General features: G+C 41.9%; 1 protein-coding gene across 2 annotated transcripts; it reads right to left on the minus strand.

Moving 5' to 3' along the window:
- Positions 1-5: 5 nt before the first annotated feature.
- Positions 6-14,115, minus strand: chd1l (chromodomain helicase DNA binding protein 1-like). 2 transcript variants are annotated; one of them, XM_040129386.1, is made up of 25 exons: positions 13,854-14,115; positions 13,521-13,633; positions 12,579-12,685; positions 12,082-12,193; positions 11,945-11,976; positions 11,328-11,409; positions 11,062-11,224; positions 10,622-10,777; positions 10,410-10,502; positions 10,220-10,316; positions 9,937-10,010; positions 9,498-9,608; positions 8,635-8,749; positions 7,556-7,709; positions 7,200-7,401; positions 6,712-6,857; positions 3,820-3,989; positions 3,505-3,719; positions 3,277-3,366; positions 3,081-3,151; positions 2,717-2,831; positions 2,088-2,196; positions 1,740-1,979; positions 1,510-1,591; positions 6-467 (listed from the first exon to the last, which is right to left on the minus strand). In XM_040129386.1, exons 1-25 carry the CDS (start codon positions 13,945-13,947, stop codon positions 345-347), a joined length of 3,066 nt encoding a protein of 1,021 aa, XP_039985320.1. In that variant the 5' UTR covers positions 13,948-14,115; the 3' UTR covers positions 6-344. The 2 variants fall into 2 exon arrangements, with proteins under 2 accessions (XP_039985320.1, XP_039985319.1); XM_040129385.1 differs by having other exon boundaries at positions 3,277-3,375.
- Positions 14,116-18,947: the final 4,832 nt, after the last annotated feature.

An 18,947-nucleotide genomic window follows, 5' to 3' on the forward strand; every position in this document is an offset into this window, starting at 1 on the left:
TGTGTGTGTGTGTGTGTGTGTGTGTGTGTTTTGCTCTTCCTTCATACACACGCTGATTTATGACTGGGCTTATTACAGAAGCCCTGTTGGGGCTGGCGTTACTACAGACGCAGACCGTATCCCGGCACAAGTGCCAACACAATCCACCTACACAGCAGGAGGGAGGTGTTCGTTTATTTTCTTTTTATTTACTCACTGCTTCGTTACCTTAGAAATGAACAATAAAACTACTTTGGCATTTTAGGACACTCGACGCATTTCCAAGCGGCGTCGTTCAGGCTGTAGGCAACAGGAGAGTTAAGAACAAGAAGAAGAAAGAGAGCTTAGAGCACGGGACGACAGTGTTATCTGAGCCAGTGTTTGAACTGCGCCGTGTTGACTTTTCGTTGTTTGGAGAAGCAGGACTCCAGCCAGGCCTTCTGCACAGGTACTGCCCGCGTGTGCTGACGCACCAGATCCCGGAGCTCCTGGTTCACACAAATCACACGGTAGAATTAAAACTGGGATACTGCTGCTGGGTTCATCACCATGCTTCACTGGAGGGAGACTGCATCTGATTAAGAATAAGGCTCTGGAACTTTTTCCAGAGCCAAATTCAGATCACTATCATGATCTGAATTTGCTTCTACAAAAAATTCAGGGTAAAAACCACGATGTACACTCACCAAGCACTTTATTAAGTACACCTGCTGATTTGTGCATTTGCCCCATCGGCCATTTATGTGGCAGCAGTGAAGTGCATAAAGTCATGCAGATGCAGGTCGGGAGTTTCAGTTAATGTCCACATCAAACATGAGAATGCGGAGAAAATGTGAACTCGGTGACTTTGACAGCGGCATGTTTGTTGGTGCCAGACAGGTGCGTCGAAGTATTTCTGAAACTGCTGATTTCCTGAGATTCTAAACACACGCAGAGCGGTGTGAGAAACACAAAACGCCCAGTGCGCGGCAGTTCTGTGGTCAGAGGAGAACGGCCAGACTGGCTGGAGCTGACAGAAAGGCTACGGTGACTATATCTTTGAACCGCTCTTTACAACTGTGGTGGGCAGAAAAGCCTCTCAGAACGCGCAACGCGTCCGACCTCGAGGCCGATGGATGGGCTACACCATCGGAAGACCACCCCTGTCGGCCGAGGACAGAAATCTGAGGCAGCGGTGGGCACGGGCTCACCAGAACTGGGCAGCTGAAGACTGGAAAAAAAACGTGGCCTGGTCTGATGAGCCTGGATTTCTGCTGAGGCCCACAGACCACAGGGTAAGAATCTGGCGTCAACAGCATGACTGTGCAGATGACAAAGCTGCAGAACTTATGGGATGCAAGTGTGCCAACATGGACGACAATCTCAAACCAATGTTTCCAACATCTTGTGGAATCCAAGCCGCAAAGAACTGAGGCAGTTTGAGAACAAAGGGAGGAAGTACCCAGTATTAGTATAGTGTTCCTAATAAAGTGCCTGGTGAGTTTATGTCAAAAGTCAGATACAATCAGTGAACCTCATAATGATACCAACCTTTGAGTGGATGCTGTTCTCCACCTCTGCAACTATGTGGGTGACCTCCGGATTCATCATATCCTCTTCATCTCCATTATAAGTGCACCACAGCTAAGGAGTGGTGACATTTTGACACCATATTGTAATTTTAATATCTGACTCCTGCCCTTGACCCATTACCCTTCCCTGCGCATAACCACACGCAGCAAACCTGTGTTTGACTAAAAACAGCCAGTCTGAAAGGATATGTGATAAGGTAGCGGGCCAGCCTCTTCCTCTCTGATGCCGGGAGGTTGTAGAAAAACACATGGACTCCCGTCATGAAACTGGGGAGATCTGCGGGGCCGCGGCCCTGCGGAGGAGCCGGGGGTCCCGGGGTTTCTGCTTCTGTCTCGCCAGTCGGCTCAGCGAAGGATGTTGACGTTGAGGGTTGAGAGGTGGATGTCTGAGGCGTAGCTGTATTTTTGGCACCTCTGCTGTGATAGTATCTGTCAGTCACATTAAGGGAAAAATCACTCCCACCTTTTCGATAGTTGAGAAAGAAATATTACTACTTTTTTTTTTAGATTTCGTCTGTTGGAAACCTTAAAAGATACATGAATGTGGGGATGCCTCTGGAGGCCAAGTGTTTCCGGATGAGTCGCTCTGTGCCGTACCAGTTGAAGCCTTTGGTGGAGTGACCGATGCGAGGAAGATGAACACTTGCTTTGCGGGAAAAAGACAAAGAGGGCAGAGGAAGTGTCTGTAAAGGTTAGCTTGACTGTGTATGCTTCACGCAAAGTGAACCGATGGTGGGGTGACTGTCAGTAGTTGCGTGTGCCATTTTTCAGCGTTGTGAGGTGAACAAGGACAGAAGCAGGTAATATTAGTTCCAGGTCTTCTGATCAGTTCACCTATTGTGCAGAAAAAACACGAGTGAAATCAAATTCCTCTCTCATGTGTTTTTCTTCACTAATTGTGGCATCAAGATAACACGCAGCATATCCTGTATATCTAGTCAGTCAAGTCTAACAATAATCAAACCCGGCTTTCATCGTGTCCCTCCTTTCTTTCTGGGAGCCTTAAGTATCAGCATGTGTTACTGGAAAGTTAGGTGCTCACTTGAGCGCGGATGACTTGATTCTAAAAATGTCTTGATTTTACCGATTCACTACTAACAGGCTACATGAAAAGAGGGTATAGTTTTTTTTGTGAAAGTGCTTGAAGATTCAGTGCTTTGCTGTACCCTTATGTCTTTTGGCTGCAGCGTAAATGTTCTTCAGACCTTCGTCCAGAGCAGATAGGAGGATCTCAGACAAGTTGTTGGCTTTGTCTCGTTGCTGTGCCACTATCAGGGCCAACTGAGGAGACAGGAAGGAGGTTAAAACAGGTTAACGCAAATATCTTGTTACTGTCATAGTTTTATCAGTTGCTCCATTACCACAACTTCAAAAGTCACCACACATAACCCCAAACCCGGTATGTCACACTGTTTATCACTAATACTGCAAAGAAACTACACATATAATCAAACAAGCATGTATATTTCCAGGCCGCAGAGTTTTTATGGACTCTTTATGCGGTGCAGGTTTCATTTACACAGAACCTACACGATCCTGGCCGCCCAATCTGGACTGTTTGTCGTCGATGGGGAAGAGCAGCACATGTCCGAGGTCCAAATCTGAAACAAATAATAATATGTTCACACTGTAATTTTCTATTTATCTGCTTCATTCTCAACAAAACTCCACAGATAAAGATGTTTTCATGGTTTCTATGATTGTCTGGAATTATGGATATTCTCACCTTTCATCTTGCCAGCCAACTCATACTGCTTCCGTGGTTCGTCAGATCTCACCTCTAGAGCAGTAAACAGGCCTCCCCTGCCCCACCAGCCTGAGTCATCTACACAAACATCAATACTTTGATAGACATAGGTTATACTGTACGAGAGGTGCTTAAGAGGCACTTCCTTTCTTATTATCAGTCATTACCATGGCAACTGACAAGTTGCTATGGTAATTCAGTCCTCACCAACACAGTGGACGATGATAGCATCTCCCTGAGCAGCGTTTGGATGAGTAACATCCCCTAGAACATAATGGATAGCCGTGCTGTCAGAGTCTGTGGAGCATACGCTGCCATTGTCCTCCTCCTCTTCCTCCTCCTCCTCCTCTTCTTCTTCTTCTTCACTGTCCACGGACTGCAGGCACAGTGATCTGTAGCCGCAGGACTCCCACCATGCCATTCTGCAGGATAAACAAACACACCGAATAAAAGGAAAATTGTTTGTGACAAAGATGTCTGAGCTTGAGTTTGAAAAACATGAGTTGATTGACTGATCTTTACTTTTTCTTGTGTTTCTGCTCTTGCTGTTTCTTTTTCATTTCTTCCTGAACTTTGGCTCTCTTGGCTGCAGCCCCCTCCCTCCTCTGTCGCCTCAGCTCCAGCTCGGCCTCAGTAAGAGGTTTCCTCTTCCTTGCTGGAATCCCGAGGGCTACCGACAGGGAAACCTGGGTCTGAACACAGAAAATACAACAGTTACAGCTGCATAGTTATACATGTACAGTACTGTGCAAATGTTTTAGATTCTTATCCATCACGCAGTCACCCGGGAAGAATCTAATCGGTCCCCATTTCATTCTGCAGCATGACAATGAACCCAGGCATACAGCCAGAGTCATAAAGAACTATCTTCAGAGAGAAGAAGAACAAAGAGTCCTGCAACAGATGGTCTGGCCCCCAGAGAGCCGTGATCTCAACATCATGGACTCGGGATTACATGAGGAGACAGAAGACACTGAGACAGCCTTAATCCACAGAAGAACTGTACAAGTTCTCCAAGATGCTTGGAACAACCTACCTGCTGGGTACCTTGAAAAACTGTGTGAAAGTGTTCTGAGGAAAACTGGTGCTATTTTAATTATAAAGGGTGGTTTAGTTTTAGTTTTAGGTTTTCTTTTTTGTGTGTTTACTGCTCTTTGTATGAAGTTAAACGATGACAAAAACTATTTGTTGCATTATTTTTGAAAGCACCCTCGCTGTAATGTTAGTGCCTAAAACTTTTTCACAGTGCTATATAACCAACCATAAGTGGGATAATCATTTCAGTAATAAATCTAGTATTCTCTATGTGTTGAGGTAATCAGTATCCACTTGCTACTTCTTCCTCTACTGATTTCTGTGAACCCCAACATTCATTCACACCTACCTTAGCTTTTCCACAATCTGACCACTACTGCACTGCAAACACCTCAGCAGCTGTTTGTGATTTCATCAAACTCTAAACCCGTGAGTTGAGGCTGTTGTGGCTGCTGAAAACGCCATTAATGAACCCTCCTTCGGAAAACCCGACTGCATCGAGACCACATACCAAAAGGAGGGTCTCAGTTTGCTTCCAGGCAAACTGTATTGTGTTTCAACTGTGGTGGAAAAGAACAACATGGACCAGCCACAGCACTATGTGATTATAAATTTATGAGTCTTTAAAAGTTAACTACCTTCTGCTGCAAACATTTTCCACATCATTTTACATCAAACATCCTCTCCCTCTAGTTTATAGCTGCCTGTCAGCCCAGTTGTAATGTAATCCAACTAATACTCCATCTTTTTCAACTTTTGGTTGAAGTGCAACATAAGCAGCTGGCACCTGAACAAACTCTGATGTGATTTTCAATTGACTTGGTTTGTTACAGCGACTAGAAAGAACTTTAACTGAGGAAAAATGGTCTGTCGATGTTAGGTACAATTACGAACATACTGTCTTATGAAAAACAAAGAGTGTGGAAACTCAGGTTTAACTGCTTTCCTGAAGTGAAAGACATGAGTCATGTTCTTAGTAACAACTTCTTCTGGATGAATTATTAAAAACTTGAAGCGTGTTTCGAAAAAGAGAACCTACTTTGTGGGAGAATTTATTTGTCATGTTGGTACAGAAAGTTCTTTGTTTGCAATGGATTATTATTATATTAAAAGTAAGAAGTTATATTCATGTCTGACAAATGTTCCACTGATGCAAGTGTATTTTTGGTGTCTTACACTGTAACTCCATGTGAGCTGGGGTCATGTACGTGCATGACACAATAGATAGCGTAAGAAACTGTAACAAGTCAGCGAACCGTCATTTTCTGCTTGGGTGTGTTGCAAGGAACCAAACTATAGGTATGAACACGACATAATTCAGTGGTTTTTACATTAACCGTCAGGCCCTAAATAAAGGCTGTTTACCCGACCGAGAGCCAGAGCTAGAGTCTAGTTTTGGGCCGCACATTTAGTGACAAAAACTGCAAGATAATCATTTACACAAAAGTTCATCTTATTCATTACATTAGTGTCCAGATGCTATAGGACACTGGGGGAAAAAGTTTCATATTCACTCAAGTGTGAAGGCTGAGATCAGCAAGACAAAGTCAAATAAAGAGGTTTACTACACTGAAGATTGAAAGCTGCAGTTTGTGGTGCTGTTGAGTTGTAGTGAGTTACGTTGACAGGCATTTCTCTGATTTTGTCCACCACGTTTATATCAATGAGGTGATACACAATTGATCGTATGGATGAATCAACACCTCTCTAAAAACAGTTTGAACAAAAATCTCAACATTTTAACCTTCATAAAGGAGGATTTATTGCAGGACTGCTGTATTAGACTCCATTATGACGATGATACAAAGTTCCAGTGGCACTGCAAGGACGCAAATGAGACCACAGAGCCCCAGATGAAGGCCGAAACCATTCAAATACTCATGTGTTTCCATGTTGGTGTGGAGTATTACAGAGGTGTCTTATGTATACTGCTGTTGGTTTTATTATTCCTTTTTTTAAGCTGTTGGTCTTGTGTTTTGTACGATCAGTGGTTTTTATAGTGTGTGCTACGGGTTTTACGTTATGTGTGTTCTTATTGCCCGCGTAGTTGCTCTATGCTGTTTATTTGTCAGTTCATTAAAAAACTGTAGTGCCGAGTCCAAAACAAAAATAAATTCCCCATGGGCACAAATAAAGTAAATCATGATCTTGAAATATATTGTGTATGTGTGTTAAAATGCACTCTCCTTTCTTCAGCATACTCAACCAGAACACAGTAGTTCAAGTGGGCGCTGGGCATTATTAACTATGCAAAACCTGCGAATCAAATTCAAGTGGGTTGAATCTCCTCTCTTTTAACTTAATAAATCCAGTGATTTCGATTTAAAAATATGTACAACACATTTCCCTCCGTTGTAAGTAAAGGAGACAGAATCTTACTCCAGCTTTATGTCGCAGAGCTCGTCCCTCTCCAGCAGCTCTCTGAAACTCGGCCAGCTGCTCCTCCAACAAACGACCAAAGCTCTTGTGGTCGTCAGCGCTGGGGTCCTTACTGTAGTCTTTCCCCTCAAAGTAGTACATGTGGTCTGACGGATGGGACAGCATGATGGTGAGTGTAATTATTCATCACAAGCAGAGTAAGTTCTAATGATACTTGCAAAAGTAAGCGTGAACCAAGTAGATTAAATCAGTGTATTTTCAGGCGCGGTTATCTTTGCAGGGTGACAACCGAAAGAAAAAGTGAGACGTTCAAAGGCCAGAATGACCTTTTTCACAAGAGGGCACACCGGTGGTAGTCTCACCGAGATATGAAATGAAATTCACGTGTGTTTACCTCAAACCGGGTTAAGAACTGAATACTCGGCGCACACAAACAAAGCCACAGTTGCTTGAGATTTTTAAAGTGGACATTGGGTAGTAAAACATACTATGCCCATCAGAATCAGAGCTGTTCTCCTCCTCCTCCTCTCCCTCTTCTTCTTTTTCTTCTCTGAGTGATGTGGAATCTTCATCATCCACCCACTGACCGTCACGTGAGGGACCGAGGATCTTCTCTAGTTTCACATCCTGTACAGAGCTCTCTTCTGATGACAAAAGCTTGTCTATCCCAAACTTCAAGATCTCACTGATCTGTGCGGGGCAGGAAATATGAGTGGTGAGCAGAAGTGGAGAAAGCAAAGACAGGGGTTTGTATAACAGTGAACACAGGAACTAGGGACTGCGGGATTCACAGAATATAGAGAATGGAGATGTACTTTTGCATGCAACTTCTAGGTTCACAAACCTGCAGTCCTGCAGAAGCCGACTGAGCCTGATCCAGTAAAGAGAAGCGACCTTGTTCAATAACAGTGTTGGTGAGGTGCAACTTGGACACAGCACGAGAGTACATTATTTCCTCCACAGTGTCTCTTGCCAGAAGGCGGATCACTTTCACAGGCCTGTAATAATTCAGAGTCAATCAAAGATTAAAGGGGTTCTCCAGTACTTTAGAATTGAACTTCAATTAAGTTGAAGGATTTGTGAGAGCGGATTTGAAAAAGAACGCTCGATATTAACGCAGCAGAAGCTGAGATATCCAGAGTTTTAGAGCAATGCTTCAAAAATGCTGGATCCTACAATTCCCAAGATGCAGCTTAAAAGCATCTTTCATTAGACCTTCCCTGCTTATTAAACGCCCTCATCTATCAAACTCCACGCCCCTGATTTATAATGCATGTTTTTGTTCAAATATTTGTGTCTTGATGGGGAACACATCAAAGTCTGTTTACAGGTCTTGGGGTGTACTACTGCATGTGAAAAAGTTTTATGTCTCCAGAGGGACAAATGTTGGGTGGGGATGAAGATTACAAGTTTGAAAATGAACGAAATCTCGTGGTGTGATGGTAGAAGGAAGTGAGTTTCCCGCTCCTCATCTCTGTATCTTAACCGCCGCTAGCCTAACACACCTGAATCTCAGAGGAGCTGTCGAGTCAAGTGGCATTGTGGGTAATGTGGGCGCAAGTTCTGACAAGGTAGAGGAATGCGAATAAAAAAAGGTTATATCTCTGGTTCTGCTGCATCAATTTTAATACTTTTTTAAACTGTGCATGGTGAATCGGACATGGTTACAGGAGTGCGAGGCTAAATCACACGCACGGAGTAAACCTACAAGCCTAACTACAGAAAACTCTAGAAAGCTCCTCCAGAGCCAAAGAACTTCATACAACTGTTTTTACAGGCTGAGTAGTACTCTCCTTTATGAGTAAACTCACCTTTATGCGTAAAAACATGGCATGCCCGTTTAACAAATAATCAAACTTAGTCCAGCTAGTCGAAGTGAAATACTACAATGTACACTGCTTGGAATAATTTTTCACACGTCACCTGCTCTGACCAATCCGATGGCAGCGTGCGGCAGCCTGCAGGTCATTTTGAGGGTTGAAGTCACTATCCATAAAAATGACTGTGTCAGCAGCTGTAAGGTTCATGCCAACCCCCCCTGCAAAGACAGACTGTTAGGAAGCCATAGCACAATGTCTGATGACAGTGCACATTTGCACACTTGTTATTTACAGACTTACAGTAAATACTACAGGTTGACTTATACAGTTTACAGAAATATACACCGAAAGTAATCAGCTGTGACAGGAAATAAGGTTTCTTTCTGCCTACTTTCCCACTGTGCTTTACAGCAGTGTTTCATCTTGCTGCAGCTTTTATCTCTGTCTGATCAGTCCCCTTTGCTCTCTCAGCTAGTTCTCACGCCTTGCTGTAGATTTAGATATGCAGAAAAGCTGGCAAGTGCAGCTCAGTCACTGTTGACTTGCTGTGTTATCTACAAAATTGCCACTGTTGTTTGAAAGATGCAGTTCATCACTTACACCATCTTAAATGATTATCTTAACCATATTTACAGAACAGAAACTCAAATGTAATATGCAAGACTGCCTTGTCAGTGTCTGTGATGAATTTATGACCAATAAGGCTGCAAAACTAAAACATACAACTCAAGATGTTTGTGATGTGTAGGACAACTGACAATATGTTCAAATCAAAAGGTTTTTTTTCTGAAAAACAAACAGACAAACAAACACTTATATCACATGTACTGTTTCCAATATTTTGCATCCCTGCTGCATTAACAAGCACAATATGAACATTACTGACACCTGATAATGTTCTGTTTAATCCCACACATAACAAGGACACAATTTCTCTTCCCGTTCTTACTTAAGAGTTTCACTTACCTGCTTTAGTACTGAGTAGAAAGACAAATATATCTTTGCTGCTGAAGTTCTTCATTGCTAGATTTCTTTCTTCCCCTCGGACAGACCCATCCAGACGTTCGTAGCTATAACCTGAACAGAAAAACTCAATTTAGCACTTATTTGTGGAGAAAATAAAAATTGTATACTGTTACCTTTTTAATGTTAGGAAGTCGATTAAAGAATAGAGTAGCCTGTAAATTTAGAAACATAAGTTAAAATGTGGTAGCATGCCCTCATTGATGTTTCAAACGGTTGGGAAGTAAAGTAGTTTGAGGAAAGGATTACCATTGGACTATTAAGATATTACATACATGTTAAATTTTTGCCAAATCGAAATCACTGAAACATCAGATATTTAAAAGACAATGAGAAAAAAGGGTTTGAACAGTTACAAGGACTAGTCAGCACACTCTTTCACCTCTGTACTCCATGTAATCCTGAAGAATGTCCAGCATCCTCGTCATCTGAGAGAACAGCAGGATCCGGTGGCCCCTTTGCTCACAAACATGAAAAAAGAAATGACGTGTTTGTTGAGGAATATGTAACCTGTACAATATGTCGAGTGCAATTGATCAGTACATTGTGTCAGCATCTAGTTAATGTGGTATCAAAATTACAAAACTACTACAATGACGTAGCAGCAGTCAGACGGAGCCTACACTGCCAGCAGGTGGAGACAAATAACAAGTAGATCAGCTAACCCTTTGTGCAGGAAGGTCAGCATGCTATCTAGCAGGCAAAGTTTCCCACTGGCTTCAATAAGATGCTCCCCCATCTCAAAAGGCTCTGGTTCCACACCTGGCCAAAAATCAGGACAAAACATTTAAGTAGAACAAAGGCCTCTATATCCCATATGCAACAACTAAGATCAGTCTTTTCAACACATTTTACCATCAAACAGGTATGGGTGGTCGACGCACTTTCTCAGGTTCATCAAGATGTTCAGCAGCCGGGTCTTGTTGCCTTGATCATTTCCAAAAGCCTCTGCAAGAAGAGATTCATGAACAGTGACTGTATGATCTACTGAGTCTATGATGATTTATGCCCCAAAAACAGCATCCTAGCAGGGTTTACAATGACATACAACAGTGCAGAAGTCTTACCCAGATCCTTCGTCAGAAGGGCTTTGTAGTATTTTTTCTGCAGAGCCGACATGCCGTGGTACACCACCAGCTCTGTCCTCTTGGGCAGATCTACAGCCACCTCTGACTTGACTCTACGAAGCAGGAAAGGCTCCAGGACACACTGCAGCTCAGCAGCTGGAAACAGAGGCAGAGGGACACAGTATACAAGTGTTGATTAAATGAACTATTACCAGGGTTCTTTATGCACCTTTTTGATTAACAGGACTTCTCCACAAGTACAGTACATCAAATAAATAACAAACGCATTGCTTTTTATGTACCTAATATTTTCAACAACTCTTCATTTAACAAATTGTTCACCTGAATACGAAGAAATAACATGGATGAACATCATGGGAATTCTGAAATACTGCTGAATGAAAACCGCACATTGTTCCAACCATAATTATGTATCATACCAAGAGCAGGCTGATTTTGTACATTCGAGTAGGAGTTGACGAAGTCATCCATCTCATCGGTGGTAAAGATGCTGGGCTGAATGAAGCTCAGCAGGGAGTAGAGCTCCTGCAGGTTGTTCTGGATGGGTGTCCCTGTCAGCAGGACTCTGAATCCCACTGAAAACTGCACAGGAAATAGACAAATAAACTCAATTAACTGGTCAGGAGTCCGGATAAAAACAGATAAGACAAAGACTTGATAACTAAAGCCAGGTGCAGCTCAGTACCTCTGTCAAGGTTTTGTGCAATAGTGAGTTCTGATTCTTTAATCGGTGAGCCTCGTCTACTACAAGTACCTTCCACTTCCACCTGAGTAAAAGAGTGAGAAAGTACATGGAATAAGTGAATTAACCTATGAAAATTCATCATTATAGTTTTACAACATTATTTCATACAATGAGAGACATTGTTTTCTCAGAATCTCAATGAACAAATGATGTGATACCATGTTAGTTACACACCTCATTCTGTGTAATGTTACATACATGAAAACCAAGTTAACAATGGCTAGTTCATATGTGAGGGATGAAGAAAAATGAATTAAGCTAATTATTACTATGGATTATTATGCAAATTAAATGCCAATGTCTAGTGCACAAATACATAGATTTAGAGATGACTGCTCTGTGTGTTAAGGCATCGTTTCATCAAGATGTACCTACGTTATGTTAATGCATACCATTTGCTTGGTTCAATATTTATGCAAATAGTCTTCACTGGTAACATCCCTTTAGGTAAACAACCAAACCGTATTTCAAATCCCTGCTGGTATGTGGAACACAGTGTAACAGAGAGGTCTAACCAAAGTTTCTGATGATATCTATGTCATTTAGATCCCACTCACCGTCTCAAGAATGAGGCATCTTTGAGACAGAGCTGGAAACACAGAAATAAAAAACACAAACAAACAAACAAAAAACATGTCAGTTTTAACACAGATGAAACTTTAGGTCATATTGTTTTCACAAAACAACCACAGACCTCATATGTAGTGAGAAGAACGTGGAAGTCCTCTATGTATTTTTCTCTCTGAATCTCAGCCCGTCTCTCTTTGTCTCCCTTGTAACACAGCACAGTCAGAGAGGGGGCGAAGCTGTAACCATGTAAAACAGCAGTTGAGAATTTCATGCACAGTCCAGACTGTAAGAATTTGGACCGTTACACATATTTCGTTCTTCAGGCTCTGAGGTTCAGCATATTTGATCTCAAATCAAACAATGGATACTACATTAAAGTGCCAAGTCTCAGCTTTAATTTGAGTTGGTTTACATCATACATATAGAGCGAACTGTGTCAGAGATATAGACCTTTTTATCTCAGAAGCTGTGCTGAAGGTCAGAGCCTGGAGAGCAAAAAAATGCGTAACTGTCCAGATACTTATGGTCTGCACTGTAGTCTGTGATGGATGGTGTTATACGCAGACTATCAATTTAAACACAAAAAAATGGATGTAGATTCATAGAGTTATGTGACAGTACCATTCCAACTCCCTTCTCCAGTTCTCCATGACAGAGAGTGGGCTCAGGACTAAAAACGGACCTTTCTTGCCAAGAGCTCCTGACATGTACACCAGCAGGGAGATCGTCTGAGGGGACAAATTATGTTGAAGTAGAGCCCGACCAAAAGTGCCTGTGTCATTTATGACAAACATCCGATACGACTGTACAACTTAGTATAATTACAGTGACGACTCTTGGCTATGGAAACAAGTTACGGGTGCATGGAATATCGAGCATCTTATCTATACGGGCAAAACGTGTTAAGAAATATGTTACTGGTATACAGTACAATGATGGCTCATATTGCAAAATATTTTTGTGAATGATTCATTTGGTCATTACAAGAGCCAACAGATGAATTTTTTATTTACTTCAGATTCTGTTGCAATTATTTTTCTATTGTTTGACTAACAGATGAATCGACTACTATGTCAACTCTAAAACAGTGTAATTATATTTAGAAATATAAATCAAGGCAGGTACAGTGCTAATAACCTTTTTTCACATTGCAGTCCTGCAATGTGACATGTCACAGTTTTTGGCATGTCACAGTAGGGACAAGCACAGGTGTAAATAATACAATTTATGATGGATGAATTTCATTTATCTGCTTCACTTTCAGGGCCCACACAGTCGTGACTTACTGGAGCATTTAAACAAAGCCGAGCCATCCTTAATGTTATTAGTAACACCTGTGCTTTTCCTACTATGACAAGTCAAAATATCTGCTTTTTGTTTACATCTGCATATGTACAGGTAAACTCAAGTGGAGAAAGCTGGTGGAAAACAGAAAATATGAAATAAAACAACATATTTGTACCCGTATTAGCCCCAATTGCCATTGAAATGATCTGTTAGTCATATCTGTTGAAAACAAAAAAACATTGCCATGCATCACTATTGTACTGATGGATCTCTCACCTGACAGGTTTTCCCTAAACCCATCTCATCTCCTAAGATGCATCCCTCCTGGTTCTTCAGGCACTGAGTTAACCACTGCACACCATCCAGCTGGTAGGGTCTCAGCTGTATCCCTGTGAAGATACAACGTTACAACTTATCACTGCTGAGTCTGGAATAACCTTATGTAAATAATAACGAGTCAAGTAGGAGAACCATGAACATTATTGGTCTGAAGACGGTTAAGCTAGGTTAAATACCGTCTAAAAATACAAGTTAGTTGAACCTACCCTACTAAATGAATGAAGAAAAACTAAACGTGAGGTAACGACTTTAGCGTTACATTATTAATACCTCTTAAACCCCACTTCTGCAGGTCGCACTGAGCAACAGAAGTCATCTTTTTCTCTGCTACGCTCTTTTTTATTTTTAACAAAATGTCCGTCATGTTTCCAGCGCGACAGGACTAAAACACACGCACAGCTTGCTTGAACACAGACACACACACAGGCGTGCAAGTTGTCAGTCTCGTTGTAATGTCCATGTCCACTTCCTGACTGGGTCACGTGACGCCCAGGAAAAGGCGCGCGCCAGACGCTGACGGTCGCTTCCGATTCGTCCGTGGAAGGCTGAGCGACGGATTCTCCGTTTTTTGTGCGACTTCTTATTGTTGTGAAAGCGCGCTAGACATTTTAGGTAAAGGCTTAAAGTTAAAGCTAGTCTTAGACCCACTTTCAACATTTTGAAACCCTTAATCAATTTGTGAAAATGCAAAAAAAAAAAAAAAACAACAACAACAACAACAAAAACCCACGTCTACACCACATTGGAGCAGGCAGCAGGTCCAGATCACAAACCACAAACTGGTCAAATCTCGAAAATTAAAAATTAAAAAAACTTCTCTCCTTATTTACTCTTGCCTCCAAGTTTCCATTAGCCCATCCAGTCCTCCTAAGCCATTTGTGTTAGTTTGTGACAATTTGTTTAAATACAACTTTATTAGGAATATGCAGTATGTAATTTGACTACATAATACAACGTTTAAAAGTAGAAACATGGCCTGGACATGTGCACAAAATTAGGTATTAATTATAGATGTGCACATGTGCAGGTTTAGGTTTTAAACAATATAAAATGCATAGAATTACATGTTAACTGGTGTCAGGATGTGGTTACTGACCTTATCCCATGTAGCTGAATGACATCTGGGCTGCTGTTTTACAGTCTGTCTCTTGCGCTGATGCATCTTTATGTACAAAAGGCCCAAATTTGAGAAAAAACCCCACCATTGAAAATAAAATATTTTCTGCAGTCAGTTTACTTCTCCACATCATAGTTTGTACGGGCAATAATTGGAAATAGGTCATAACTGAACAACTGTAATCTCCCCATAGATTTTCCAACCGTACATTATGCACACCCCTACATTTACCTGTCTCTGCCTACATGACCTACGTCTGCATGTCCTACTCTCTTTGCTCTCATCTTTTGGCAAAACAAATGCCAGTTAACCAATCTGGTGTGGTCCTTCAAATGTGACTATATCCTATACTGTATTATGGAGTCTACAGTTTTTTCTGTGCATATTCTCACATAGTGAATGAGCCGACACAACAGAAACAGATCTAACTGAGACATGAGTTTGACGCTACAGTATGATAGGAACTATTGTGGCTCCCAAGTGATGGAGAAAAAAATGTATCCCTGAGACAAAGCTCCTAATGGTGTCTGTATGATTTAAATGTGTGGCCCTCAGAGCTTAAGGAGTTCACACTTGCCGAGATTTGCCCATGCGCAGGTAATCGACATCATCCAACCCCTGCGGAATGTCAAGTGCCTGGTAGAAACTAGTGAAACAGACAAGTGAGTACTCGAGCTGAAGGAGTGGAAGCTTGCAGGAAGTATCATGGCTACAAGGTAGCCTACGTATTTTTATTTTTGACCCTTACATTAGTCTGAAAATTAATTTTGCTCCCTGTGGACAAATGCAAGTACATTTCTGTTGTGATGAGGTTGATTCAACCTTGCAAAGTGAAGTGCTGTAGTTCACAGCAATGACTCTTCAAAGACTGGATGCTTATGATAATATGGCGATTCTGGGCTAAAATCACAAGTATTTCCTTATTGCTTCATCGATTGCAAATTATAATTCAATTTGGTTTGAGATTAGGTTTGAAATGTCCCAAACCCAATATTTTTTTCTATTTCAGATACCAAATTGAACCAGTACTTTTGCCGCTGAGGACACGACCAGAGACAGAGAGTTAGAGTGCCAATTTCTGTCTTTCATTTGAAGCACATGGGTGAAAGAGTAGGATTGAAATGATGTCTATGGTTGGGAGATATGTGCATTTTTGTGTATAATCCTAAACTGTATTACTTTGGCAGTATTGCAGACTGAAATTGATTTAGTGTGTCTCCCGATATTTCCCCACTCCTCATCATCGACTGTCACAGACAGCTGCCTCTCCCATGTGCCCCTAAGCCGCTGTAAAGTAACAGGCGCTGCCACACACATAGCCTCATAGAATTGACTGACAGACATTTCCGCAGCTGTTTGAAACATCAATTTCTCAACAGGATATCTTTCAGGGTTGTCAATTAATGCTGTGCTGTGCAATATATAATGTCTTATCTGCAAATAACAAAAGAAGTCCTACCTGGGGATACCATATTTCTCAATCAATGGCTCAAACATTGTTTCTGTATTATCAGATGATAAGTCCATCAGTCTACTAATGCCACTCTTACCCCATTGTCTAAAACCAGCTTCAAACAACACAGACTGGAAGTCAGGATTGTTCACAACAGGGAGGAAGACAGATGTCAAAATCCTGCCTCAGGTTCTCAAATAAGGGAACAAAGTTTGCTTTGTACATTAGCGTAGAGTTATGAAGTTCGTACTATACTGTTATCAAACAAAAGGGTTGTTCTTGCTGACACGGTCTGGGGTTGTGGGTGCTGCTTGGATGAGTGGGGTGGAGGAGAAAGTCAGTGCAGAGTGAGGTTGGGTGGTATGAGGGTGGGAGAAGAGCCCAAGAAGGTGAGATCTTTCCAGTTAATTTAAAGATCTGGAAAAATCTTTTCCTCCAATTTCTTTTTAGTTTTTTCTCTGGGTCTCATCCATCTGCTGCTCCAAATTCACAACTCTCTCCATTACGCCAACCTTGGTCCCCTCCTTCTCATCGAGGGTCCTCTGGATGGTCCTAATAGACTCGAGGAGACAGGACTTTTCCTCCTGCTGATGTCGTCTCTCATCATCCAGGTCCTCCTGTGCCTGACTCAGTACTGCCTTCACTCTGGATGATTCCTCCACCTGCTCGGTCAGTAGATGAGCCCTTTCCTCCTCCCACTTGCATATCTTACTCTCCAGGTCCTCGCTAACCTGAGCCAGGGCAGCTGTCATTCTGATGGTTTCCTCCATCTGCTGGGCCAGGCGTGTCTCTACTTCCTGCCTCTTTTCTTTTTCAGTCCCTGGCTGTGGCTCCTCCGGTGTTCTCTGAGGGATGCTGGGCAGCATCCTCTCAGGCTGAGCGCTTGTGTCGTGCATTCGAGGTCTCGTTTTAGATCAGGGACCTTGTCCATCCTCCGTCTACTCTCCTGTCTCGTCTGAGTCTGCCAGTTTAAAGGCTCTCTCTGGAGCACAGGATAATCCGCCTCGTCGTGCAGCTGGGCAGTATACCAGGATGTCCACCTCTTGGAGGTTTGCAGTTTTCCAAGGGTTTTCTGGCTGAGCTCCTTCTGTTTTGTCTGCCTTGACAGATTGGGGTTCCTCCTTCCGCTCCTGGTGGCAGGCGGCTGATTCCACAGGCTGCTCAAGTTCGGCACTTTCATTGTCCTGGTCTTCAAACTCTGCAGACTTGTTTTCCGTGTGGAGGGCAGTAACTACCCTGATTCCAGGCAGCTCGCAGGATAACCTTGTTATTAAGCCTGTTCCTCCCTTTCGTCTTTCCACTTGTCTCCATCCTGAAATTGTTTCTGGACGCTCTGCTTCACCTTTTATTGGTTAATTCCTTTGTTCATTTTCATTGAGTTTATCCTATTTGAGTTTCTTGGGTTTTTTCCCAGCTGTTAAAATCCACCCACCTTTCCAGTACCACAGACACACACACAGACACACAGACACACACACACACACACACGCAGTGTAACACAATTATACACTGATAAATATCACTATTATCTACTTTAAATATACAGTAAATTTTATAGTAGTAAAGAAAAATGTTCTTTTGTTCATACACTAAATAAATGGGGTAGATGGAGTACTGGTATAGGTAAAGACACTCCTGCACATTTTCAAGCAGTGGTACAAAAACAATGGCAAACATAGCTGTAAAAACGACCAACCTCAATTCGTATAGATGAACTGCTGACAGCGGGTTTGAGAGTATCCCTTCTGTCCTCAAGCCTTTTACTATAGTGTTTAGCTAAATAGTTACATATAAGTAAACGGTTTCAACTCCTACCTCATAAGAGGAGATTTTTTAAAAGTCTAAATAACTTCAAAACTTTGAAACGTTGTCCATCATGTACTGGCCACCAGGAGCCACAGTCTCTAACTCTGTTTGCTATTAGTGAAGTGATTCCTAAGCTTAACTGTTGACACATTTTGGAGGCCAAAGCTCTGCTTCTGAATATAACTTCTGCTAAGGCAGCCTTTGAGCAGTGTCACAACTGATTTGAGACCAAAAATAACACTATTAGTATTTCAAGGAATGAGTCAGTCAACTATACTTGTGTTTCACATAGGTACTAGTCGGATTATAGAACAATTTAACTGCAGAGGAACAGTTTATAGAATTAAAACCTTTCTGGGAGCAATATGGGGGAAAAAGAAAAAGAAAAAAAAAGGGATACCTAAACAAATATTCTTACAAGTGTCTTGGACATTTACATGTTTTCCACTGTTACAGCCCTACAGACTAAACTGGACTGTTCCTTAGGATCAAGGACCACTTTCAGGCACCAAATTTTACATTCAATGATGCAGTCCACTACTTTTTTTTACATCATGAACCATAAGCATTCATTTATTACAAATATTTACATATATTACATATTATATATTATAAACTCATTAAAACTGGTATAAACTAGATAAATCAATTCATACCAAAAATCAATCAATTCAATTCATTCAATTAAAGAAGCATAACCACAAAAAAGAAACATCTTTGGAGACAAAACATGTGTCTTGTGCACGTATCAACAGACGAGGGCTGTGCAGCAGTAAGAGTCACAGACTCTCTGAGGCAGAACCGCTAGGAGGCCATTTCCATGACTTCAGTAAGAGACCTGCCCCTTCCACTTCATCCAGCCGGAGCCTTCAGCACAAAGACAGGGCTCATTTCAAGCAGATAGACACCACCTTCATTATTGCCTCCCTGGAAAGTAATTCACATGAATCAGGCACGCAGACGGGTTTCCAATGGCATTTCTATTCTG

This window comes from Xiphias gladius, chromosome 6 (assembly GCF_016859285.1).
Source record: "Xiphias gladius isolate SHS-SW01 ecotype Sanya breed wild chromosome 6, ASM1685928v1, whole genome shotgun sequence".
Taxonomy (NCBI): domain Eukaryota; kingdom Metazoa; phylum Chordata; class Actinopteri; order Istiophoriformes; family Xiphiidae; genus Xiphias; species Xiphias gladius.